This window comes from Carassius auratus, chromosome 27 (genome assembly GCF_003368295.1).
Source record: "Carassius auratus strain Wakin chromosome 27, ASM336829v1, whole genome shotgun sequence".
NCBI lineage: Eukaryota > Metazoa > Chordata > Actinopteri > Cypriniformes > Cyprinidae > Carassius > Carassius auratus.
In genome coordinates this window covers 9,499,862-9,527,778 of record NC_039269.1, presented here as the reverse complement: position 1 = coordinate 9,527,778, position 27,917 = coordinate 9,499,862, and the positions used below count along the sequence as shown (strand labels likewise).

Genomic DNA, 27,917 nt, shown 5'->3' with positions numbered 1-27,917 from the left:
GGCTCATTTAAAATGGACTGTGGCAAAGTGGAAAACTTTTCTGTGGTCAGACCAAATTTGAAGTTATTTTTGGAAAACTGGGATGCCATGTCATCCGGACTAAAGAGGACAAGAACAACCCAAGTTGTTATCAGCGCTCAGTTCAGAAGCCTGCATCTCTGATGGTGTGGGGTTGCATGAGTGCATGTGTCATGGGCAGCTTACACATCTGGAAAGGCACCATCAATAGTGAAAGGTATATCCAAGTTCTAGAACAACATGTGCTCCCATTCAGACGTCATCTCTTTCAGGGAAGACCTTGCATTTTTAGTGAATTGTTGGCCTTATGGAAAGTATGTTTATTTACTATACATGTACTCAATACTTGGTAGAAGCTCCTTTTGCTTTTATTACTGGCTCAATTCAGCGTGGCATGGAGGTGATCAGTTTGTGGCACTGCTGTGGTGGTATGGAAGCCCAGGTTTTTTTGACAGTGGCCTTCAGCTCATCTGCATTTTTTGGTCTCTTGTTTCTCATTTTCATCTTGACAATACCCCATAGATTCTTGTCATAGTATAGCCGTTAGGGCCAAGGGAGGTGATAGGAAGGCATAGGCGTAAACCAGGATAAACCAGTGTTTTTTATTATTATAATTATTAGCACAAATAGCAAGATTTGGGGGTGTTATCTACAAAATAAGTGAGTACATTGTACAATTACAGGGAAAAACAACTGAGCAAAAACTAAATTATTAAAACAAATTACTAATACTTTACACAGTGACTAATTTTGTGTCTCAGTGTTTTATATTTGAAACTATAAATTAGAGTAACTGATGATTTGTTGGAAAAGATGATGATTCAGCTTCACTAATTAACAGACTGTTAAATTACTATTTTATTGGATATAAACATTGTATATGAACAAATAAGAAAAAATAGATTCATTAGTTTAGTTCACTTTCATCAAATGTGTCACACAAAGGAAAAGCCTCATGCAGCTTAGACCACACTCATTATTAGTCTGTTCTTTTCAAAACCATTTAACCTGACAGATGAAAAGGGAATGTGTAAATTCTGTAATCTATTATGTTGCTGGATCACACAAATCTTTCATTTTTTTATAACAATTTTTATTATACAGACTAAAAAGTTTACATTAATTAAAGAGACAAGCTAAAAGAGAAAACATTGTTTGCACTTTTATCTTTATACACATTAATTTCCAACAAATAAATAAATAAGGAAAGAATAAAGGACCACAGCAACAACAGAGTAACCACAACACCCAACCCCCCCCCCCCCCCCCCCACCACCCAGGAGGATTAGAAAATATCTGCAGTCTCTACAAGCATTTATACTAAAAAAAAACCTTCATTGAGAAAAGTATGAAATATGCATACCCATAAAAAATATATGTACACTTACATCTGTTTATGAGGAGAGAAATAAAAAGAAAAAAAGCTTGCTCACCCATGATATATTTTGTCAGAATCTAGTGAGGATACTGGATCACACAACTCTACTTGTGCACCATAGTAAACCCAAAACCCAGCATAGAGAGGCTCAGTGAATGTGGTGTGTACTCTGTGAATGAGGGTCATTGTGTCAGAGACGCTGTAGAAGGACAGAGTTCCCGCACTGTGATCCACATACACTCCTATTCTAGAAGATCTGGAGACTACAGGGAGTGTAATACTACCACCCCTGTGCAAGAATGAACAGCTGTAGTTAGAGCAGGACAAACTCCAGGACCAATAATAAGATCCAAAGTCACATTTTCGACCCCGTCCCTTCCTGCTGATGCTCTTATATGACACTGATATATAGACAGAACCTTTCCTCTCAACCTCCCAATAACAACGTCCATTCAAACTGTTAAAACTCAACACCTGATAAAAATGATCAAATCTGTCTGAATGATCACGATGTGACTGGTCTTCCCTCATGTTAGTAACCACTCTGTCCCGCTCAGACAGTTTGAGGTAATTATGAGCTGTCTCCCAATCCAAAGTGATCTGCTGGTAATCTAAAAACAAAACATATTTGAATCAGTAGATCTGCAAATTGGCTTGCTGTTTTTCATTTTTTTGTGATTGAAATGTGAAAAAAATAATAAATAAAAATTAAAAAATAATGTACCCTTTTTATTTGTTATAATTATATGCCTGTTACTAGATTAGTCTGAATGTGTATTACATTTTATTTTTCTTATGTCTCTTGAATACTTTTCATAGACTGTATTGTCTGTAAAGTTTTGGGTATTCTGTTTAAATGCTTAATTCTTAACAAGTCTACTATGTATAATTTGTTTCCTAATATTGCAAGTTGCTTTGTATATTTGTGCTCCATAAATGAACACAGTAACTATGAACAGAGAATTACATTAAAATGCATTAGTTCTAAACACAGCAACAGAATATAATGTTGTAATATCCCCACCAACTGACAGTCTCTCTGGAGTACATAAACAAGGAAGCATAGTGAAACAGTGCTGGTGGACTATATTAGATTTGGACTAAGACAGTTTTGTTTGAGGAATAAAATGCTATGTAGTAAAAAGTAAAGGTGATTTTCACACGTTTCACAGTTATTCATTCTATTGATTGGGCCTGTTATTAAAGGGTTAGTTCACCCAAAAATGAAAATTATGTCATTAACAACTCACCCTTATGCTGTTCCAAACACGTAAGACCTCATTTTATCTTTGGAACACAGTTTAAGATATTTTAGATTTAGTCCGAGAGCTCTCAGTACCTCCATTGAAGCTGTGTGTACGGTATACTGTCCATGTCCCGAAAGGTAAGAAAAACATCTTCAAAGTAGTCCATGTGACATCAGAGTGTCAGTTAGAATTTTTTGAAGCATCGAAAATACATTTTGGTCCAAAAATAGCAAACATGACGACTTAATTCAGCATTGTCTTCTCTTCCTTGTCTGTGTGAGAGAGAGTTCAAATCAAAGCAGTCTGGATATCCAGTTCGCGAACGAATCATTCAGTTCACCAAATCGAACTGAATCATTTTAAACGGTTCGCATCTCTAATACGCATTAATCCACAAATTATTTAAGCTGTTAACTTTTTTAATGTGGCTGACACTCCCTCTGAGTTCAAACAAACCAATATCCCGGAGTAATTCATGTACTCAAACGGTACATTGACTGAACTGCTGTGAAGAGAGAACTGAAGATGAACACCGAGCCGAGCCAGATAACGAACAAAACATTGACTCGTTCACGAGTCAAGAACCGTTTCTGTCAGACGCGTCCGATTCGTGAACCGAGGAGCTGATTATACTGCACATGCGTGATTCAGTGTGAAGCAGACCGACACACAGGGCGTCTGAACTGCACTGATTCTTTTGGTGATTGATTCTGAACTGATTCTGTGCTAGTGTTATGAGTGCGGGTAAATCAAGGGCATCAAGGGCATCATCGCAAATGACGACATTACGTCGAGCGCAAAAGAATTGGTGAACCGTTTTCTTCAACCGGTTTATTGAATCGAACTGTCCGAAAAAACTACTGGTGAGACGAACACCAATGCAACCGGTTCTTCACTCGTGAACGAGTCAGTCTATTGTTCTGGCTCGGCTCGGAGTTCATCCGAGCAGTTCAGTCAATGTACTGTTTGAGTGCATGAATTACTCCGGGATATTGGTTTGTTTGAACTCAAAGGGAGTGTCAGCCACATTAAAAAAAAGTTTACATCTTAAGTCATTTGTGGATTAATGCGTATTAGAGATGCGAACCGTTTAAAACGATTCAGTTCGATTTGGTGAACTGATGATTCGTTCGCAAACCGGATATCCAGACTGCTTTGATTTGAACTCTTTCTCACAACAGACACAGAAGAGAAGACAATGTTGAATAAAGTCGTCGTTTTTGCTATTTTTGGACCAAAATGTATTTTCGATGCTTCAAAAAATTCCAACGGACCCTCTGATGTCACATGGACTACTTTGATGATGTTTTTCTTACCTTTCTGGACATGGACAGTATACCGTACACACAGCTTCAATGGAGGGACTGAGAGCTCTCGTACTAAATCTAAAATATCTTAAACTGTGTTCCGAAGATAAAAGGAGGTCTTATGTGTTTGGAACAGCATAAGGGTGAGTTATTAATGACATAATTTTCATTTTTGGGCGAACTTACCCTTTAACAGTGTAAATGAACAAATAAGACCGTCATGTTTTCCTATAGCGAATTCAATCAAGCAAACTGAATTAACACTGTGATTTTTCAGTATTCATAAATAGACTCTATCTATGAACTCAAAATAACTTACGTTGTAGAAACTCATTCTTGCTTTCATATTCAGGAGTGGGAAACATCTTTATATATCGCACTATGAAAAATCAACAGACAAAAATATTTCAGTTTCATCTACCTATTTAATGCAATGTTTTGAAGGATTATGGTTTAAATTATATTATAATTACATTGACTTGTTTTGAAGATTAAATTCATGTCTCAGTACTTTACCTCTCCTAAGTATTTTTTCTTCTTCTTCTTTAAAAACATCCTGAATTGTCTCTTCCATTTGATTTAAAAAAGCGGTCAAATCGTCAAAAGAGAGACAAGAACTGACAGCGATGCTAGATGATTTCTCAGGTGCAGGAGGGACATTGTAAGACTGGAAACTCTACACAGACACAAAAACAAATAATGGGGAAAACAGAAAATCAGATACCAGAAAATATTTAATGAGATTCCTGAAAATGTTGCAGTGTTTTAAATACCTTACTAGCACTAATGCTCCATTTTTCAGATCTGTTACCTTGAGGAAGTGGATGTGACCAGTGTGTGAAAACTTCTCCAGCTCAGTATCTCTCCTCTTCAGATCATCGATCTCCTGCCTCAGTCGCTCAAAGAGTCCTTCAGCTTGATTTACAAGAACCTTTTCCTGATCTCTGATCAGCTGTGTCACCTCAGAGCGGCTTCTCTCAATGGAGCGGATCAGCTCAGTAAAGATCCTCTCAGTGTCCTCCACTGCTGTCTGTGCTGAGCGCTGTTAGGACACACAGAGAGAGAAACATCAGAATCAGTCCATTCACTCAGCTCTTACTGCTGCCTCACACAGCCTGTTCCCCACAGTGGGCTTCAGTGGGCTTCAGTGGGACTGAAGGAGCTCCAGCACTGGCTCCTCACTGACTGACTGGAGGAGAGTCCTAACTGAGTCTCAAACAGATCTTCTTCAGCAGACAGCAGATGTTCTTCTGCTCAAAACTCACCTTGTGAGACTCTACAGACTCTCTCAGCTCCTCAAGCTCTGTCTCTTTCTCCTGGATTTTCTGCTTGAATGTTTTCTGGGTCTCTTCCAAGAGTTTCTGTAAGAAGTAATATATGAAACTGAAATTCACTAAATTATTACAGACAAGATGGTAAGAATACAGATCTGGGGCTGGATTCACAAAGCATTCTTAAGAATAAAATTCTTCTTAAACTGCCAATTTATTCTTATTTTCTTACTTAAGAAAAAGATAAGAATATTTAGTATTCCCCAAAAAATCTTCTTAAGAATGTTCTTATCTTTTTTCTTAAGATTGTTCTTAAAGGGGGGGTGAAATGCTATTTCATGCATACTGAGTTTTTTACACTGTTAAAGAGTTGGATTCCCATGCTAAACATGGACAAAGTTTCAAAAATTAAGTTGTACGTTTGAAGGAGTATTTTTGTTCCCAAAATACTCCTTCCGGTTTGTCACAAGTTTCGGAAAGTTTTTTTTCGAGTATGGCTCTGTGTGACGTTAGATGGAGTGGAATTTCCTTATATGGGTCCTGAGGGCACTTCTCCCGGAAGAGCGCGCGCTCCCATATAGCAGAGCACTGAGAGCACAACAGACGTTCACTGATCAGAGCGAGAGCGTTGCGAAAAGTCACAAAAGAAGTGTGTTTTTGGTTGCCAGGGCAAAACAACCCTGCACAGATTACCAAAAAAAAAAACAGCATTAAGAGACCAGTAGATGGAATTTATTTTTACAGAGCATCAACGGAGTTGTGCAAGTGTTTTTGTTTGTTCCCTGCATTTCGAAGATGCTTGTTTTACAAACAAGGCCCAGTTTGACGACGGATTTGCGTATCGTTTATTTCTTAAGGATGATGCAATCCCAACGAAAAAGGGTCACGATCGTGTGTTGGAACCGCAGGCGATGAGTAAAACTGCTTAAAATATCTCTGCCTCCTTGTTAGTGCATCCGCCTCCCATGCCGGAGACCTGTGTTCGAGCCCAGCTTGGAGCGAGTCGTTGCTGAAATCGGTACGGACTATCTTTCTCTTATGAATATAATAAAACTAAAGACTTTTTGGAGTTATGAAGGATGCAGTACTACTCTATAGGTACTCAAGATTAACAGGATATTGAGTGAAAACGAGCATTTCACCCCCCCCTTTAAGACAAAACTATTCAAATTCTTGAAAAGAATCTTCTTAAAAATCATCGTAAATAACTTCTTAAATTTAGGACAGACCCAGACTTTTCTTAAATCCCAAACAATAATAATTATTTAATGAATTTATTTGGTTATTTCAAATTAATTTTTATATTTAGGGATTACAACAACATCTACACACAAGTTTTCTGAAGGTACAGTGATGACTGTTAATGTAAACATGATCGCTCATGTTTGACCTGTGTGTGACGCTGCCTTTTGCTGACTTCAAAACTCATTATCTTTAATTGAACACGTTAATTTGAGTTTATAAATACATAATCTTTGGCAGTATTCAGCGCATATGAATGCTCACAAAGCACGGACTTAAATACTGGAAGCTTTCACTCAGATGAGAGCGCAAAAACACTGAACAAAAATGAATGAAACATATCGCTCCAGCTTAAAACAGGCTATTTTAGACTATTTTAAAAGTATTTGTTCAAAAACAGGCCGCATTAAAAACGTTAAGCTGAGCTCCAGTCAAAGTCTCGACAAAAAAATACAGTCTATTGTGCATGCTTATTATGATTATTAGGGTAATCCACAGGACTTGGGTGCCGAGTTGCATTCTGGGACGTGGCGGCCATGTTGCTGGCCTCGCGAATGTAAACATACAGCAAGTTGGACGAGAAGAGCTTGAACCTTTGAGAAAAGGTTGTGGGATTTATGCAGGGACCGGTATGTGGACAAAATCGGCACTATTAACGGCTTCCTTGTTTGTTTTGTGAGATAAATATCATGTTAAACTTTCAATTTCCCTTATTTTCATCATTGACTTAAAAAAGTGAAAGTGAAAAGTGAAAGTGAAGTGACATTCAGCCAAGTATGGTGACCCATACTCAGAATTTGTGCTCTGCATTTAACCCATCCGAAATGCACACACACAGAGCAGTGAACACACACACTGTGAGCACACACCCGGAGCACACACCCGGAGCAGTGGGCAGCCATTTATGCTGCGGCGCCCGGGGAGCAGTTGGGGGTTCGATGCCTTGCTCAAGGGCACCTAAGTCATGGTATTGAAGGTGGAGAGAGAGCTGTTCGTGCACTACCCCCACCCAAAATTCCGTCCGGCCCGAGACTAGAACTCACAACCCTTCGATTGGGAGTCCAACCCTCTAACCATTAGGCCACGACCTCCCAAGCTAATATAAAGTTAATATTCAGATGTTATGGTCTTCGTGGTCGTGCCTCCAAGCAGGAAAGCGGTGGAAAGTTAATCCAATCTCATTTTATTTTCCTCATGGCGATTATGTGTTGCGCTATTACACCACACAATACAGCAACGGTTTACAATGGTTGAAATAGATTTTTAATTAATCAAATGAAGACTTGGAGTATGTCTTAACACTGCACAGCAGTCCGAGTAACAGTAAAGGAGGCCATCAACATGGCGGCGAGTTTAGCAGACGTTGTCTGCTCTTACTTCATACCTGTTTCTCAGTCCTCTCGTCAGCAGGTGATACAGTTTCATGCTTTTTGTGTTCATCCAGCATACATAGCATGCATACACAGCACTGATCAGTGCGGCAGTACATTTCTAACAGCCTATCATGTAGAGTGCAGATCATCTCCCTCAGTTGTCCAGTGGCATCAGTCATTTTGTGTCTCTTTTTCGAGTGAAATTCTTCATGTTGCTCAAAATGATCTTGACAGTAAGATTCCAGACACACCAGACATGACTTGATGGCTTTGTTTTTCTCCCCAGTACAGACATCACACTCCACATCTCCAGGTTCAGCATAACTGTGATCAAGTTGAGCAGCTGCTTGTTTTCTCTTCCTCAGATTCTCCACCACTTCAGCCAGCATGGTGTTTTTACCTAAGACAGGTCTTGGAGTGAAGGTCTGTCTGCACTGAGGACAGCTGTAGACTCCCTTCTGATCATCCTGATCCCAGTAACCTGTAATACAGCTTGTACAGTAACTGTGTCCACAGGGAATGGTCACTGGATTCTTCAGTAGATCCAGACAGATTGAACAATTGAACTGGCCTTTAGCAACTGGAATACTGGATTCTGCCATTTTATTGCATGCGCATTGCACATACAGTCAAAAGTAAGCATACAACCAAAATCCCTCAAGGTACAATCTCGAAAGGACAATAAGTTTCGTTTTCCTGAACTTGAGAGTACAAGATTTACTGGTTCTGTGAAAGAGACATGTGCAAAACAGGCGTGTCTGCAAGCTGCATATACGCCTACATTTCTGAGTACACAGTCTATAGCATACTTTGAAATCATCTGGCAGCCTACTATTAAAAAAACATTTATAATAGCTATAATAGCTTTCGAAATACCACTTTATGATGCTTTGATATGTTTGAAACTTTTGTTTAGAATCTTGCTAAATCACGTTATTTAAGGCTTGCATGCAACACGTGACTTTAAAAAACTGAACAGATCTTAAAATTCTAGGCCGTTTACTGACTTTGTAACAGTCACAGAGGAAAAACTGTTCATCATACACTAAATGACTGATGATCAAACACTACCAGACTTTAAAATTGTTCTGATCACAGCAAACTCGTGCAGAATCTTGTTGCTAGAAGACAAGACTACTGAAAACAATATGTGTTCTAAAATCAGCTCATCAAAAACATGTTTGATATCTTCCGATCAACTGGATGGAATCAAAGAATCTGTGACCACTATTACATGGTGGAATTCTGCCTAATGAAGTACTGATTAGGTGATCACCTGGATGGCCAGGTGCAATAGGACCAGTCAGATGGCAAAAACAGTGGTAAGTATCTCAAAAGTAATAAGAATCTAATTATTGACCATGCAAATTGAGTTGAAAAGAAAATTTTTGAGAGAGTAAAAGAAGGGTTAAATTTTGGTTTTACTGCCAGGGTGGTAAGAGTCAGCTTGCTTCTATTCTTAAAATGTAAAAGCCAGCAGTTCATAAGAATGAGGTCAAGCTGCAGACATTGGGGTCAGCTTCACTGACTGGGATGAACGCCAGCTCATTTGAATGTCAACAACAGTAGGATGACATCAATAGGCCTACAAATAGAATGGTAAATGGCAGGGGTGAAGTGCATGGAGAGGGTGGTTCGAAACAGGCTCCTAGAGGCAGGGCTGGAGTTGTGCAAAGCTAGAAAAAAGCCCTTCACCAACGAGAAGCAAAGAAGTGCCAGGCTGAGGTTTGCAAAAGACAAACCTTTGGACTGTTGAGGACTGGAGTACATTTATCTTCTCTGATGAGTCCAATTTTCAGCTTTGCCCAACACTTGGACATCTAATGGTTAGACAGAGATCTAGGAGAGAATGGTGGAGAGCATGCCAAGACACATGAAGGCTGTGCTTGAAAATCAAGGTTATTCCACCAAATATTGATTTCTAAACTCTTCCATACTTAAAACATTAGTATTGTGTTGTTTAAAAATTAATATGAACATGTTTTCTTTGCATTATTTGAGGTATGAAAACATTGCATCTTTTTTGTTATTTTGACCAGTTGTCATTTTCTGCAAATAAATGCTCTATAAATAACAATTTGTGTATTTTGAAATTGCGAGAAATGTTGTCAGTGTTTTGTTTATAGACTAAAACAAAAATGTTCATTTTACTCAAACACATAGCCTACCTACAAATAGTCTAATAAATTCAGAGAAATTGATTATTTTGCAGTGGTCTCTTATTTTTTCTACAACTGTGTATGCTCAAGGGTCTTAGTTTCTTAGTTTTTTATTTTTTCTAATCAAAGATATTTCATTTTTCAACTATCCCATTGCTTTGATTGGTGAAAAAATTACAGATTTTTTTAGCAAGAGAAATTAAAAAATGTGTTTTTTAAAAAGCATACTTTGTGCATAAAAGACACAGATTAAAATAATTATTATGTAATTGGTCAAATCAAAGCAAGGCTGCATTTTCCACTGAAGAGCAAGTCAACTTTGATCCAAATGTCACAATCAACATATTGAATGGAAAAATATAGCAGGACTTAAGCAGAAGTCTCCATGTCCTTTCCTTTAAACTTGTCACTGTCTATGAGAAAAAGTAAATTATCTCTTATGTGATATTTCTTTACTGTTGAGTTCTGATTTTTTTTTTTTGGTACCATCATTAATTATTTATGAGACAGACTAAACCATATTGTCACATTGTCTTCCATTTGAATTGCATTGCATATTTTTCTGCGTGGGTAGAGAGAGTGGTCCAGGACAAGGTCAGGCATATTGGGGTGTATTTGCACATTACCCTGACAAACATAAAATTAAACATTATCAGATTATCTAGCAAAAAAAAAAAAAAGCCAACAAATCAGGGTGAAAGTCCCCTGAGCACCGTTATTAAAACATCTCTATCAAAACATCTATCACTTAGAAGATATCAGCATTCGTTGTATATCCCAGGTGATCTCACTGATGCAGCCATGCTCATGAGCACATTATGGGGTGTTGTGAGTTCACTAACCAGCCTGTTTTACGCTGGGATACAAGTCATGGTGCCATGTCTTCCTCCAGCTCCTCTCTCCACCGCTGTTATTAATACTGATGAGGTAAGAGGCTTGAAAAGACCTTATTTTTTATGTGTGCGATATATATATATATATATATATATACACACTGCAGCACAGTAATGTCAACTAGTTTTTTTTTTTTTTTTTTTTTTGTGGAAGAGTCCAGAGTTGTTAAAATATACTGTATGTCTTTGTGCTGAATTTCCCTCAATAACTCATATTAGTTAAGTGGCTAATTAGTAACTTATAAGAAATATTTTCATCAGTTGTTATGTTATGTATATTTGTCTTGTGCAGTATATGGGCTCTTGGTATTTTGTGGCAGCAGCTGCATGGGAAGGAGGTCTTAAGTCCTTCAAGACCACCGACAGCTCTGTTCTGTACATTCAGAAAGGTGCGAACAACACCCTGACAGTGACTGAAATCACTCGCATGTGAGTGAAAAAATGCGCGCGCACACACACACACAACCTTTTTTATACTACTTTGTGGGGTTCTTATGGCAGTAAAAAAGAAACAACAACGAAATATACTGTAAATATGGATAGATATAGATAATTTAGTCATTCACAGACACTGAAATGATTGTTCTAATATGTGAGGTTTTTCAACCATATCAAATCTTTTTGTTTATCACAGTGGAGATCAGTGTCACAAAAATACTGGGATCTACTTTCCTTCGTCTATGATGGATCCGCTTCTGTTCAGAACCGGTAGGAACTGATGTACAGTCTGAAACACAGTAATTCAACACTGTGTTTTATACTATATAATGGGTTAATAATATGAATCCATGAGACCCATTATAATCATAATCATTATTAATTTAATTGTTATTATTTCAAAAGATAAATTATTTATTATGACCTCATTTCTTTTTTTAAATGTATCAATGTGGAACAGATTACAAAACTTTAGCAATGATCTGGGATGGCAAGCTCATAAACTGCCCTTCATGCATCATAATACTGTTTATGGATGAAGGCGAGGAAGCCAGTGCTTTGCTGTTTGGTCAGTATCATGTTTAATCATTGTATTCTTTCACCTACATGATCAGTGCAACATGTTAAACTTGACAGCAATGAAAACTGAATGCAATTCAGTGTGAACCCTCCCCTGAAACCTTAAAGGATCATCTAATACTGTATATGTGCTGGGTGTAAAGTCACCATTGCAAAGTCATTCAGTTTCACTGAATCATAATTCATAATGAATGCATGTCTGTCTTCCATTGCAGCTCGTAATGAAAACACACCAGATGAAGTGATACAGGAATTTAAGTCAAAAATGGAGTGTGTTTATATGGAAGACTTCTTAAAGGTTCCTCTAAAACATGGTTTGTGTCTGACGCATTTGATTCTTGATTATGTAACAAGTAAAACAAAGACAGGCAAATATGATGTCAATACAATCCCATAGTTTATATAAAACTTATTCATCATATCATATATTTTAGGTTATTGTAAACTTGATGAGGCTGCTTAAAACACAGGTGGTAAGTGCAAACACTATGTTTCTAAACTGTTTATAGTGAAAATGACATTTTTAAATTCTTGACATAATTTCTCAGTCCTAAAGGTCACGAGCAGATGCAGAGATCTTCACGCTGCAGATCTACAATAAATTACTGAACTGATGGAAATTACGATTCACTGTTCTTGGTTTAGCCACTGAATGATTAAATAAGATAAATACTTAAATATAACAGCCTGTTTTATGAATTTGTGACTAACAAAACCCAGAGGCACAACATCCATATTTAACACACAAAGCCCAGAAGTGAATTATGAAATATATTAAATGTTTGAACAGATTAAAAAATAACCTGAAGGCAGTAGCGGTTTTAGGCACGGGCGAACCGGGCAGCCGCCCGGGGCGTCATTTTTTCGTGACACATTGGGGGCGGCAGCACGAGCAGACAAACAAAATATCCTCTGTGTCGCAAAGCGGTTCTTCGTCATTTATATCATTTCACTGTGTGTGGAATTGGCAAATTGGCGCTCCCTGCAGCTGCCGGCGCCCCTGCTTGCTGAAAATATCCACTGAAGCTTTGTGTTGTGAGAGAAGTGTAAGGGAGTGGGGCGAGAGGCGCGTGCGACATTTCACCTCTGGGTCTCTCTCAAATGGAACGGACAGGGCGGGGGTGGACGGGGACGGGGGATCCACACTAGTAATATAATTAATAATAAGCTAAAGTCAGTCACACACCTCGACTTTCTTCCAAATAACGCACATTTCATTCATAATGTTATAATACAGGCCTATAGTTCCTGCAAATGAAACTAGGTAATACAAAACGATTATGCGGTCATCAAGGTGAATTGGTTTAGTCTTGACTTCTGGTCCTGAATGACAGTTGGGGGCATGGGAAATCTGTTGATTGTCGAGTGCCAAATAAACAGAGATGGAGAAGAAAAGGTCAAAGCCAGGTGCCCAATTTCGAAAAAAAAAGAAAAGAAGAAGAGGAGAAACGAGCAAAAGATAAAGGTATGCAACTATTGTCTCTGTATGATTACAGTATCCATTTCATGAATGAAGGGCTAATGTTAATTGGTGGTGGGTATAACTCTTTGTTAGCCTTTTTGCTATGATGCTTGCTATGCTTATACAACAATAATTTGGTTTCAACTCAATCACGAGATCTAATTTATAATATTGTGCTTTGCAATAAAACTGTTAAAAGTTCAGTTATCATTTCCATCAGTTGGTTTAACATTAGGCCCTGTAAATAACCAACGGCATTTTATTTGCTACACAGTATGCTAAGTATAGTTTCCTAAGTATAGTTTTACAAGTCATAACTAAAAGTGTGTCATGCGTATAATTTGAGGCAGTAACCTAATGGCACCTCCATGAAAGTTAGATTGATATACAAATTTTGGTTGAAAAATATCCTGAAACCCAAAAAGTTTTTGTTTTTGCCTATACATATAATTTAAAGTCATTATATTTTTTTAAACAACTGAGTCCCAGTGACCATAGCACAACGTGAATAAAATATAATTTTTCAATGTATTTTTTTTACTATTTGTTTCTATGCTCTAAAAAAAATGTGATGACATGGGGGAAAAAAAAATAATAAATAAATGTTTTTTTTATTTTCCGGGTCTAGGTGTGTGTGTGTATGTGTGTGTGTGTGTGGGCTACAAGACAACTGCAATTTAATGTAATTTTAATATTTCTGATAATTTATGAGTAGGACTGTGTTTTTTCACTGCTATGTGTTTTGAGTAATATGCCAATATGCTGTCTGATAGAAATGCCTGGAGCTGAACCCCCACTGAGCCCCACTGGCCCTCACATCTGACTGACAGGATTCGGACTGAGCTGGTTCACAGAGGACCAAGTAAAGTGCCACCTGGCTTTGTTTTCCGTAGGAATGAGAGTAATGGGAGAAGTTGCCACCACTAATATTTTAATAAGACATTAGTAAGTGGTGAAAAGATGGCAAGAAGTTGGCTGATTTCTTCAGTTAAGAACAACAGCCTCTTTTGCTTCTGCTGCAAATTGTTTTCCAAGAGGAACATCAATTTAACAAGTGCAGGAATGGCAAATTGGAAACATGCATGCAATGATCTCACATCATATGAAAACAGTTGTTATAATAAAATATAAAATATTGCTGTTTGTGCAGAACTTTGTTTGCTATTTTTTTTGTGTGTGTGTGTGTGTGGGGGGGGGGGGGGGGCGCTCGAAAGGGGTCTCGCCCAGGGTGTATTTCAATGTAGAACCGCCACTGCCTGAAGGCCTAATTTCTCGTCCTGCTTCCATTACATGACATTATTTTAAAATGAATTGTGTTTCTCCAAATTAACCAATTTGAATAATACCTGGAGCATATTTGTCAGAATGTGTAAGTTCAAGTCAATGCAGACTCTATTGCATTACGTTAATTGCATTAGCAAGAGCAACAACAGTCAATTGCAGTGATTATGATCCAGTATGATTTTTTAAAACAACAATATTAAAGAACATCTGGCTAAAAGACAAGGTGTTTGATTAAAGCAATAAACAAAAACTATTATATTTATATATAAAACTTTATTATTGAAAATTAACAATACAGGGTTTTTTTCACTCCTTTAATACTTTCTAACATGGCAATTTATGTTTGTGCAAATTACATAAATGACTTTACTTTAAAGATTATAGTTTTCAGTGTATACATGAGACACGTAAATTTCACATTTTTCTTTCACAAGCAGTGGAATAATACATAACTAACGTTTTTACTATTTACAGTAAATCTTTAGCTCTTTTGTGACACCGATTGTTAAATGCAGTAACAGGTTCACTGCAGTCATCAAAGCTTAAAGGCATCTCTCCCTAGAGAAATAATGTCATGTTTTCTATAATAATTTGCTGCGCTGTATTCTTCAACACATTACTGATCAGTGAACACATTATGAGTCCTGTTTAGTACAAACTGGAGATGTGCTTTTTGCAGTTCCATCTTAATTTTTCAACATGCTTTTGCATTTAAATTACACCCAATCATAATATGTCAATGGTTTAAAACAATCATATTGGAATCATCTTGTGTTTCAACTCTGTACCTAGTAACTTATTAATTATATAATTTGAAAAACATTAATAAATAAAACCACATTTTTTATTTTCTGTATTTTTTCAACATTTTTGATCCCATTTCTAATTGTGTATATATATATATATATATATATATATATATATATAGAATGCAAATGTTTTGTATATCTGATACAGCATTCAACATCTGGACATAGCATTCCTGATAAGGATTTACGGACAAGCACAAGCACTTTAATGTCGGTAAATAGAATTACTTTTAACTTTTGCCCCATAGGTGGCATCGTCAGCCCTTTAATATGATATTGTATAATATAATGTACGGCTTTGCTGAGAAAGGGCTTACATCCTTTCAGCATCCTTACCTTTAAACTTTCTGTGATTGGCCCCACGATGACACATTTTCTACAGAACACTTTACAATAATAATGGACTTTTTATAGAGCAATATTCATTCTTGTTTCATTGCTCATGGACACTACAAAAAATCTATGATAAACACCAAAGACAATACAATTCATATTAACACATTCGATATCTATTGGCTAAGATAAATGCATTTGATTAATTCACTTATTCACCTTGGGTTGGTCTCAGACATCTTTGATTTCAGATTTTTAGGCTTAAACCTCTAAAATTGTAATGCTTTAGAAAAACTTCATTTGATCCTTGCTTTGCTTTTGTTTCCACATGAATGTCTACACTCTTCAAAACCGAGCTGCCTTTTAAAAACTCCACCATGTCCTAAAACATGTGACTCTTTGTAATAAAAAAAAAAAAATTCATCATCCTAATAAAAATATCAGAAATTAGCCATTCCCTTCAAAGGATACAAGTTCAGTTGCACTTAATGCATTTTGGTCATGTTGTTACAGACATTGCTTCCTACTCACAAATGACTAATTTTAACTTTCTGTGAGAGAAGTTGCCTTATGTGAACGTGACAAAGTAAATCGAGAACATGTTCTCCTTTGGCAGCACTAATTCCCTGCAAACAGAGTTTAATTTTCTTAAGTCCATGTGAAATCAGAGCTTTAAATCCTATTTTAAGTGCAATGCTTTTATAAAAAATCTAATTATTGCGCTCCAGATAGCAGCACTTTGTGCTTAGGATTTCAAATAATTTTTAAATAACTAACCCTGGAAAATGGTAATAACACTTCTCCCATTTTGTATATCAAAGGCACTTGACAAATATGAGGCATCTGTGCAAAGATAAATTGGCACTTCTTTTGCTACAATTTCTTGCAAAGTCATTATAATATTATATTAAACTAGTTTTGCAGTAAATATTTTTTAGAATCTGATAATCTGAAAGACAAGCTGGGCAATAACACATAATGCCAAGCCAAGCCGATGCATTTATAAACCCAACTGACACATTACACTTCTATGCTTTGTCACGCAGGGCATCTCCACTGACTCAAAGACTCCCTCATAATGCAATCCAGTCTTTCATTTAGGAAAACTGATCAAATTCTTAAAAATTTACAGAATTATCATTTTTCCTTGATATGTCCATCTATTTAAAAATGCATGCTAATCTTAGCATGTAACATTTCCTGTGACAGTCATCTGCCATCACTGGTTCTTTCACTCTTCAGTAATTATTATATTCAGAACTTTTAGCTGATCAGTGCAAACACCACTACAAAAACTCATCTATAACTTATTTTTATCGTTGATGCAGGATGCGTGTCCACACACTCACTTCTCCTCAGGACAGACTTCACACAGATTTGTTTCTGTGTGTGTGCTTCCTCCTCACTCGTTTCTGGAGGTGATGTCCTGATGAAGACACAATCCGGATGTTAAATTCTTTACTTCGAGTCCCATTTCATAAAGTCAGGAGTCTATTATTAATCTGTACTCAGATTCTCACCTCAGTCTTTGCTCTTCTCCAGCGCACTGCAGTTCCAGGTTTCAACATACCTGAGAGAAAGAGAGAGACAGAGAGAATGATTTTACATTATTTGACTCATAAATGGTAGAGAAGTTAGGTTCATAAAATAACTTTTGACTGCCCATCTTAAATCTAATAGGTTTATGGAAGCGTTTTCCTAAAATAGTGTTTAACAAGGATATTGCTCCAGAAACCAACATGAATATATATACTGTATATATGTGTGTGTGTGTGTGTGTGTGTGTTTGTGTCCAATATATTAATATATGTTTTATTTTTTATTGCGCAAAAATTCATTGGAGCAATTTGTTTAAGACAATAAATAAAATCTTTGTAACTTTTAAAATATAATAACTTTTCAGTCTGTTTCCCTTAACACCTGGTTCATTCTGGTGTGTAATTCACTTTTATTAATCAAATCTGGATGAACAGAATTTAAAGTACAAGGCCCATGCTGCATGTTTTTTTTTTTTATTCAAGAAAATGTCATATTATGTAAGTATAATAGTGACTAAGCTTGCTATTTTACTTAATTTGTTTACTCACATATAGATGAAAGCAGAACCATGAACACCACTGCTGCAGAAACACCTCCCAGCAGCCATCTGTGAGGATTATTATGTCATTAATCTATTAGAAGTAAAGCTCCGCCCATTTTCACAAAAAATGAGCCAAACAGACAGAAATCTCACTGGCTGTGTCTGAAATCACATACTCTTTTAGTATGTACTTCTTAAGTAATTACTTTATTAGAAAAAGTCATAACTGTGAGATAAAAAGTTAATTTAATATTAATTTTAAAATTAATAATAAAAAGCAGAAACTGGCTTTTGTAGTTTTTTGACTACGGTACTATATTGTAGGGAAGTATGTACTGTATTTACAGCTTTTCTCTCTCTCACACACACACACACACACACACACACACACACACACACACACACACACACACACACTTTTCATTACCCGGAGGAGATGGCAATGCAGAGGCACAAAGTTAGGATGAGGAGAAGGACTTTCAAGAGCACAGTTTCTGAAACAAAAATAATTTAAATAGTTTCCAGCTGTTTCTATTTTTCCATATTCATCAAAAACTCATAGTAGGCAAGGAGCTCTTTCATTCGCCCTTTCTCACCTGATGTCTTGCTGGATGAGCTATAACTATTGAGGTGACACATGGATGGGGGAGGAACATCCAGGAGGCCGCTTACTGATTGGCTGGATTGTTCATGGGCGGAGCATGGCTCACGTGGAGGCTCCTCCTCTTCTAGCTGAGTCTGAGGAGGCATTTTATAAGGGGAGGAAACAGGGTCTGTGGGAGATATAAAGAAACAAAAACATTCATAGAGAAATGAACAGGCAAATATTTTCAAAGATGTTGAAGTCCAAAACTAGAAGCCTTCTAACCATATGTGAAGCTGAGGGGTGTGTTTGTCTCATAGCTGTTATCCAGCTCATCCCATGATGATGACAGGAGGGGAGTAATGGGGTCAGGTCTTCTAAATACACTTCCTTCCTGCCAGGATTGGCATGACTGGTTAACATCACTAAGAAGACTTGCCAGTGACTTTCTTGCCCCATGCTTTCGTCTGAATATGCTAATAAACATAAACAAGGTATGTCAGATTTGAAGTAGCTTTTTAACTCTGAGAGACACAGGCATTGATATTCATGATATATTCTTTCTTGTACCATTATATATCTCTTATCGAAGGAATTAGTTACAACAACCATATTATATAGGCAAAATTTTCAATAATTTGGAAAAACGTGGCAAAACTCTGGGCATTTAGGGGTTGCAAAATCTTACAACTATTTTTTGATACAGTATGTGAAAGTTGAATTCACAACACATCTGTATTTGAAAAATAATATATTTCAACCAGTAAAAATAAAGTCCTGGAAAGTTTAAACCATTTAAATACTATAAGAAATATTCATATCGAAGCCTACTTTTAATATATCATAGTAATTGTAATACCACTTAATTTTTTAATAATATATGTTGTTGTATCACAATGACAATACAGCTCAGAAAACACCTGAAAAAAAAAAACTTTTCATTTTTGTACCAATCACTGAAAAGACTCCACAACAGAATAAAGTTTCGCTAGGCTCAGAAAATGTTTTTAAATGTATTTACATTCAAAATTCAGATCATGTAAGTTTTTTATCACAATACATACATATATATATATATATATATATATATAGAGAGAGAGAGAGAGAGAGAGAGAGAGTGTAAAATACTTGGATACTTAAACTTAAAATAGATTCATTTGTTTTAAAAGTTCTGAAAATGCATTTTATTAAAAAAAATGTAAACATTCTTTAGCAAGCTAAGGCAGTTAATATGCCTACAATGTAGTGTGAATATAGTACAGTCACAACATAGAATGTGGCTACAGGTGCAAGAGTATAGTGTATAATGTATAGTGTATAGTGTATAGCACAGCTGGAATGAAATAATTGTGCACACACACAACAACAAAAATAAACACTGTAATAAATCTCACCGGACAAGATTCTCTTTGTACGAGACGCTGGTGTGTGAGGGAGTCAGAGTGACGTTACCCTCGTCATCTGTTGTAAAACTGTCCTCTGTCAGAACATAATAACCATTGGCTAGTAGCCGGGGACTTCGACGGCACACGCACACAGAGCCTGTCAGCGGATTGGTGGAGAAACACTCGAAGGGGGAGTCACAGATGTGGGAAACATCAAGACTGAAAGAGAGAAACAGCATTAATGTACACACACACACAATGATTATTATTATTATTTATTTTTTACGAATGCACAAACTAGCACTACATATATAATTAAAGAAAATTACAAGAAAAGATTTTAAATATATGTTTCTGCTGTTTGTCTACATTCCTGTACCTTTGACAAATATATTCAGCCTCCTGCCTTCTGGTCTTAACTGGAGAACCTATAACAAACATAGGGTCAGGTCAATCTTATCAAAGAATGTGTGCACGAGAGGAAGAATGGAAGTGACATGATATGAAGGCATACATACTTGTAACCGCTCCTTTAAAGAAGAAAGACATGGCTCACGTTGCTGTTAAACCTGTAATAATAAACACAAAATAACATTATGCTTAAAAAAATTGGTTGTACATAATTTAGCATGTGTGTACAGCTTACGGGAAACAATTTTTGAACTATTTCTATTAGTTTCTTACTTCACGTTGATTTTCTTGAATAATTCCTTGCACCATATTAAGGTCATGCAACATGAAAAACATACTAAATCAAAGATCAAATAAAAGCAAAATAATATTATTCCTTGCTTCACATTAAGGTCATGCAACAACAAAAACATAAATTAATCTATGATAACATTAAAGCAAAAATAAACATATATTGATATATGTATAAATCAGTAATAAATGGAGATTGAGAAGCATGAAAAAGACTGGCAATGACACAGGTCAGTAACATACGATCATTTGCATTCTGGAAGCAAGGCCAAATGAACAATATTCACAGATCCATGACTTTTCTGCTGTAGAGCTAAAGAACCATTAATGAAAAACAATGCAAAAGACAGAACTACATAATTGTACTTTAAATACTTAAACTTCTGTTGAAGTCTTAAACAGATGTGCATTTGTACATTTTTCTAAATATATATATATATTTTTAAATCCTGATGATATAAAAATGGTTAAGAATTAAATATGCAATATAAATGAAAAATAAAGAAAAATTTTAAATTATGCTACACTTTTATTTTGTGCAATGGACTTCAAAAAAAAAAAATTAGGTTAAATGAAAGGAAAGAAAAAGTTTTTTTTTCTTTTTCCAGTTAATATTTATATAAAATAGAGCAAATGTTCACAATAAAATGTATTTCATGAAATAAAATGAATCATTTAATGAAAAATGGGGAGAGGTGTCTGACAGAATGTAAAGAGAGTAGGATGGGGAGGGGGATCAGGAAGCCATGATGATCCAAATGGGGAGGATGCTGTCAAAGTCATATACAGTAAAAGAAAGGTTAAAGTAGGAGGAGACCATATATTGTACTTCCTGTTAACCACTTCCTGGCTTGAAATAAACTGATTGGATGAACAGAGTATTGTGCATGTATGTGAGTTGCAGCTGCTATCAGAGAAGCAGAGGAGACTAACGGCAAAAAATGAGGGAGTACAATAACAGATGCTCGCTTGCTCTCGCAACCCCCCCCCCACACACACACAAAGCAGCTCATTTGTTTTTCTAAATAAATCTGTTCCCAGAGTGATCACATGACTAACTTCTGCAACTTATTTTTGAGTTTGTACAGAAAGTCCCTCAAACCCTCACTCATTTCCTGTAGTCTCTGTGAGCTAGACACACAAAATGACTTTAACATTAAGAAAATATTTTTAGCATACTAAAAGTTGCAAATACATAAAATAAGAGAATTAGCATATGTAGAGCATAAGTGAAATGAGTAGCTGCAATATCACAGCTCATTACAGAGATGTGTGCCAACCACAAAACCACACACATGCATAGCAACACACAAACAGAACTCAAAATGTAAATAAAAATGTATTTCTATCGACAATTATAATTTAATAATTTATCTATTTATATTACTTTCGTTCTTGTGTACTCACTTAAACAATGATAAATTGTGATTTAACCAATGTATGGCTGAATAGAAAAACAATACATATTTCACAGCATATTGTACAAATATGCAAAAGCTGTGTTAACGTTAATTCTGTTATTACTGATTTAAGATGCAATGTATGTTTCTAAGGTTCTAAGTCTACCTTACAGTCTATGCCATGGGGTACCTTTCATAAATAAATGGACAATATTTATAATAATAATAACAGTAGTAGTAATAATAATAGATTATTTTAAAGGGATATTCTCAATTCAGAACAATAATAATATATTATTTTGAAGGGGATATTCTCTAGTCAGAATAAATAATTGTGTGATATTTACACGAAATCTGGCGTTTTCGTTGTTTTCATGCTCTGACGTCAGTTAGTTTAATTCTGTTCAGACGCGACGCTCCCTGCTGGGGGGCCTGACCGAGATGCACGAGAAACATTCACTCGCATATCCAGTTGTGATTTTATACTGTAAAATCTAAAATGTAAAATCCCACATTGTAGATAATATAGGCTATAAAATGATTATGCCGAAGCGTAATGCGATACTAACATCCGGTTTTCTCTCGCCACGTTCTTTAGGGCTGTATGTGCTCTCCATTTACTGTGCAAAACATATGAAACTACAAAGATTAAGAAACACGAGAAAAACAACTTACCTAGACCGGGGAGAATGCGGATAGCGGTGCGGATCAAGTCTGTCCGCTTCCCTACAAACAACTGACAGCCACGAAGAGCCACGCCTTCTGATGATGGGGGTTCAAAACACTGTTCAAAACAAAACTTATCTGAAGAACACAGTCGCGCAACAGTAATGCAATTATATTTGATCAGATTATTACATATTTTCATATACTTGTGAATTCATATATTCGCACAAGTAGTAATGTATTAATACTCATGATTAAGTATTTTATTTGTAAGTTATTCTGCACAAGATAGTCTAATATCGCTTTAAGGTATAGTTCGCTACACAATGAAAATTCTGTCATTATTTATTCACCCTCATGTCCTTGTAAACCTGTATGGGTATTATCTTGACCACAAAATATGTTTGGAAGGACTTGTGTAACAAAATAGTTGACTGTAGCAATTGACTTTTTTTTTTCATTCTATGGAAGTCTATGGCTACCATTAACTGTTTTGCTACTCGCATTTTTCAAAAAACAAAAAAACTTCTATGAGTTCAGCAGGCAACAGATAGCCTACAAACCTGTAACAGTGCTTCTGATTTTATTTCAGCTTTTAGTGCTGTTCAGTAAAAGACAAGTTGTAAATTTGTAGAAAGTTTATGGGATTATTATTAATAATTTGGAATCACAATTAAGAATAGAAATTTGGATAATGGGTATAACACACTATACATCTATAATACAGAATATATTGATCAGTGGTATCATACCATTTACAGTTGATGCAAAAAAGTACTCTTTATACTTGAGAATTCCTACAAATATTACAATTCAATAAAGAAATACAACAAAAAGTTCATTGTTCTTAGGCAGAAAACGGACACAGCGAATGTTTCCTCAGGATGTGGACTGATAACTTGGGCATGTGCAGACCAGAATAATCTCTAGTGTTTCTGTGCAGCGTGTGAGGATGACATCATGGAACAGTTACATGTGTGTGTAATGCTCAGCTCAGGATCCTTAGTAACCAACCCCCTTCTCTCTTTCTCCGGAGACTTCTGCAAACTTTTAGAGCAAAGCTTCTAGTAGTTAGAATATTTACTTTATTGTTCAATACTAGATATTTAGTTATTTACACTTATTTAAACACAAAATATAACCAACAGTAAGTTTCTCAGTAAGTTTGTGTGTTGGGTTCTAAGAGGTGTGTCGCATGCATGTCTCTGGTCATGTTGTTTTTCTCTCGGAGTTTGGCTTGCAGTAACGTGTGCTCCACCACTCCCATCCGAACATCCATCTGCTCGATCTCCTGCTTCAGCTTGGTCAGACTCTGACGGATCTTCACCACTGGAGCTGCAACACGAAACACATTAACAAGAAGAAACTACAGCTCTCATAAACAAACTGCATCAGCAGTCGCTTGAAAAAGAGGGTTTGTTGTGTGTGTGGTTTACCTCCATCAGACATGCTGCTGCCTTTCTCTTCCATTTCCTGTTTGACTTTTTCTAGCTCTTCGCTGATCTGGAGTAAAAATAAATAGGCTTTATGAATGTTATTTGAATATTGTGTGGATATGTGGACATAGTATGGCTGTATACAGCATTATGAGACATATTTATTTCTGAAGAACTTTGCTACTGTGTGGAAACCAAAAGATGATTAAATCATTGTAATGTTTATACTGTGTGACTGCATCGTTGTTTTCAGACTCACTTCAGCTAGAATCCTGGTTCTCTCTGTGACGCCTCCACTGGCCTGCTGATAAAGCTCCTTTACCTGAGGGCGAAAATAAACCACATGCAACATTTGACATCCTATCAATTGATTGGTTTAAGGTTAGTAATAATGTTTAAGGTTCTGATTGGTCGAGATGTTCACCTTGTTGAGCTGTGCTTGTGCCTGGCGGTACTCTGAAATAAGATGCTCAAGCTGAGTGTTGAGATATTTCTCACGACTGCTCACTTTCTCCAATGTTTTACTGATGTCCTCCCTCAATTTAAACAGACACCCCTGAAAACATCCAAACATATACATAGATTTAGTATTTCACATTATTATGTAAATGAAATATTTGACGGATGACGGATGGATGACCTTGGCATCTTGCAAGGATGTGTTGATGCCTTCTTGATGTTGATGCATTTGATCAAGATGAATCCTCCAATCCTGAAACATGTTAATCAGTAAATCAGAGCCTCTCCATCACCATAGAGGTTACATACTGTGATTAAAGGTTGAAATATTAGAGACCTTGTTGTCGGTTCGAATGGTGACTTTTAGTTGTGGAAGAACTCGCTCCACCTCCAGATTCCATTCAGCGGCATCAACATCTGACTCCAGAACCACCGCAGGCCTCCATCCACTGAGTTCCTGAACACATACATCAAATTAACTAATTTTACCTTAAATATGAAACAACTAAACCATCTCCAGAGAAAGAGAGTAATTATTCCTTTTAGGTTTATATTTTATTATTACCGTACATAAAATGCACCTGCTGGTATTTCAAATAAAACTCACACTCGGATTGGTTCTGGTCTTCAATGCATCTAAATCAAGGCCATCCTCTTCCTCATACTCCTCATCCTCCTGCTAAAGATACACATTTTAAATGAGTGTGTGTGTGACTCACTGCCACTTACTTTACACATGTGAGTGTGTGAGTGATACAAAGTCATATCCTCATTGACTTAACTGTGTGAATAAGGGTTGGGTGATATAATTACACATATATATATTATGAGATTCTTTTTTTAGTTCTTAACTAAATATATCACAATAAACACATTTTTACAACGTGCGTTCCATATCTTTTTTGTATTTTTCCATTTGATGTAGAACAATAATTAAAGTGCGGTATAACACATTTGTTTTTTAATTTAAGTCACATAAATTGCACCAAAATACCTTAAAACAGTCTTAAATCTTAAACCAATAACATAAACATTTATTTATCAGCTTGGAATTGTTTTTTTAATGCAGACAAACTGCATTTTTTAGATTACAACATAAAGGTTGAACATTTTTATTATTACCACTATTACTATTAGCATTAATATTATTATTATTATACATTTGTATATAAATAGTTGTGTATACAGTGCATAATGTGCAAGTATTCTGCTGCCTCCATCGAGATGTCTATGATTTTAAGTTTCATTTGAATATTATACGTATTTTTCATTTCCATTCTTGTCATATATATATATGCACATAATTACTCAGAACTCCTGGAAATAATAACAAATTCCTTTTTCTAAAGAAGTTTAGTCTGATTGTGATTCTGATTTCAATTTTTGCTAGAAGCAGATCTAATCAATAGTTATAAAAACACTGTTAATTCAAAAATAACTTACTAAATTCTGAGATAAATTACTGATAAAAGTTTAAAATAGAAGGCGAAGCTTAGAATAGCGTTTGCATTTGACTCACTGTCATTTCTTCCTCAACTTTACTGAGTGTGAGCTCAGCATCATCTTCCTGCACACACTCATCTTCCACCTCCACAGACGGGTAAGTCGGCCTGATAGAGAAAGAATAATTCTCTTGAATTCTGCAGAAGCACAGAACATCGTATGTGTGTGTGTGTGTGTGGTTACCTGTCCCAGGTGAATCCTTTACTCTTTAGTGCCTTTTCTACCAGCTGATCTAGAACATAAACAACATGCTCTCCAGACCCAGACTTCAGCTTAGATGGGGGGAAATCAACCTGGCTCCCTACAAAAAACAGATATGCAGTGATAATCAAAAAACCCAAATACTTCTATGCACACTTGTGAGGATGTCATCATCACGTCTCACCAGGGCACGCAGCTCAGACAGGATATTGGAGACAGTGGCGTTGGGGTCATCATACTCCTGCGGTGTGTCAAACGGCCGGCCGCACAGAGAAATCAACCAGGCGGCAATTACACTGAACATATAGAACTGCTCTCCAGGATTTGACAACACATGAGGGCTAGAGACAAAATAATGCCTGAAAAACAGAGCAGAAGTGCTTATTTTGATTGAACAGCGATTGATCCTACTAAATAATTAACCCTGGTAAAGGTAATTTTTTTTTAGATTGAAGGTTTCTATCCCATTCTGTTTTTATGCAAAGTTCATAAACATAAATAATAAGGAAAATACATGAGTTTGTTCTTGGTCGGATTTTTTTTTTTTTTTTTACATTTTATTTAAGAGTTTTTGACTTTGTAAACTTATATAGAAGATTAATATAGATTAAATATAATTAGAAGATGCAAGCCGTTGTGGATTTTATTACAAGTTAACGTTAACTGTTAAAAAAACATGAACTACAAACTTAACTGTAAATTTTTTGTCAGAAAAACAGCATTATCTTATCTTATAATTCACATTTAATTAACGTTAGCGATTCTACATCTCTCACCTGGAAAGGGGTTTGATGCTGTGTTTATCCAGAACATGCTGTTCATAATCCAGAACCTTGAGTTTATCCAGAAGATCCTCCATCAGCACAAACGTCTGAAAAACCGAACCGGGTCCGCGCTCTTCTTCCTCCGCCATCCCTGTCTCAACTCACTTTCAAAACGCTTAAATAACACAGATATGAATACAGGTAAAGGTTCCTTCTTCTCTCGGCGTATTTTTTTTATATCCGTTGTTTCTGATATGCAAGCTGCAAAAGCGGACTCGGGATGTTGTAGTTACTGTCGCCAGGAATGACGTCACACACCGGACACGATATCAAACAAAATAAAAGTAATTAACCAAGATGGATAATAATAAACAACGAGCAATAACAAATAATACAAAATATGTGATTGGCAAAGAAAATAGCACTGATGTGCCGACACTATTTTACAATTAATAATAATGTTTGGGTAAAAAAATTTTTTTGCGGGTTTTATGAGTGCTTCCACACGCTGGAGCGGAGAAGAAACGGCGCCAATATAATATAATATAATAATAATATAATATAATATAAAATATAATATAATATAATAAATATAATATAATATAATATATAATATATATAATATAATAATAATATCGTGTATTGACAATTTTATTTATTGTCTTTATGTAATTTATACAATATATTATATTTATTGTGATGGAAAAGCTGAATTTAAAGTAATTACCCCAAAAATAATAATAACGTAAACATCTTGACTGTCACTTTTAATTAATTTAATGCATTTTGTTTGTAATTTTTTTTTAATCTCACCCCAACCTTTTGAACAGTACTGTATATAATATATACTATAATTTCTCTCTCTCTCACACACACACACACACACACATATAAAATTTTACATCAGAAGAACTATGTAAGCGAAAAGCTGAATTGAAACATTAT

The 27,917-nt window shown here is 36.0% G+C and overlaps 3 protein-coding genes across 3 annotated transcripts; all 3 read right to left on the bottom strand.

Moving 5' to 3' along the window:
* Window positions 1–1,306: 1,306 nt before the first annotated feature.
* LOC113045389 (tripartite motif-containing protein 16-like) lies at window positions 1,307–8,859 on the bottom strand. Its single transcript, XM_026205765.1, has 6 exons — window positions 7,848–8,859; window positions 5,216–5,311; window positions 4,762–4,992; window positions 4,467–4,626; window positions 4,270–4,329; window positions 1,307–2,007 (listed from the first exon to the last, which is right to left on the bottom strand). Exons 1-6 carry the CDS (start codon window positions 8,436–8,438, stop codon window positions 1,448–1,450), a joined length of 1,698 nt encoding a protein of 565 aa, XP_026061550.1. The 5' UTR covers window positions 8,439–8,859; the 3' UTR covers window positions 1,307–1,447.
* Window positions 8,860–14,629: 5,770 nt separating this feature from the next.
* LOC113045403 (transmembrane protein 71-like) lies at window positions 14,630–22,726 on the bottom strand. Its single transcript, XM_026205785.1, has 10 exons — window positions 22,619–22,726; window positions 20,360–20,410; window positions 20,221–20,269; window positions 19,851–20,060; window positions 18,742–18,932; window positions 18,470–18,646; window positions 18,301–18,367; window positions 17,881–17,939; window positions 17,314–17,363; window positions 14,630–17,219 (listed from the first exon to the last, which is right to left on the bottom strand). The coding sequence occupies exons 2-10, from the start codon at window positions 20,388–20,390 to the stop codon at window positions 17,196–17,198; spliced, it is 858 nt and encodes a 285-aa protein (XP_026061570.1). The 5' UTR covers window positions 20,391–20,410; window positions 22,619–22,726; the 3' UTR covers window positions 14,630–17,195.
* Window positions 22,727–23,677: 951 nt separating this feature from the next.
* Window positions 23,678–27,330, bottom strand: LOC113045420 (intraflagellar transport protein 57 homolog). Its single transcript, XM_026205805.1, has 11 exons — window positions 26,985–27,330; window positions 26,395–26,567; window positions 26,191–26,311; window positions 26,024–26,114; window positions 25,112–25,183; window positions 24,842–24,961; window positions 24,686–24,757; window positions 24,470–24,601; window positions 24,305–24,367; window positions 24,046–24,112; window positions 23,678–23,944 (listed from the first exon to the last, which is right to left on the bottom strand). Exons 1-11 carry the CDS (start codon window positions 27,119–27,121, stop codon window positions 23,766–23,768), a joined length of 1,227 nt encoding a protein of 408 aa, XP_026061590.1. The 5' UTR covers window positions 27,122–27,330; the 3' UTR covers window positions 23,678–23,765.
* Between the last annotated feature and the right edge of the window lie 587 nt (window positions 27,331–27,917).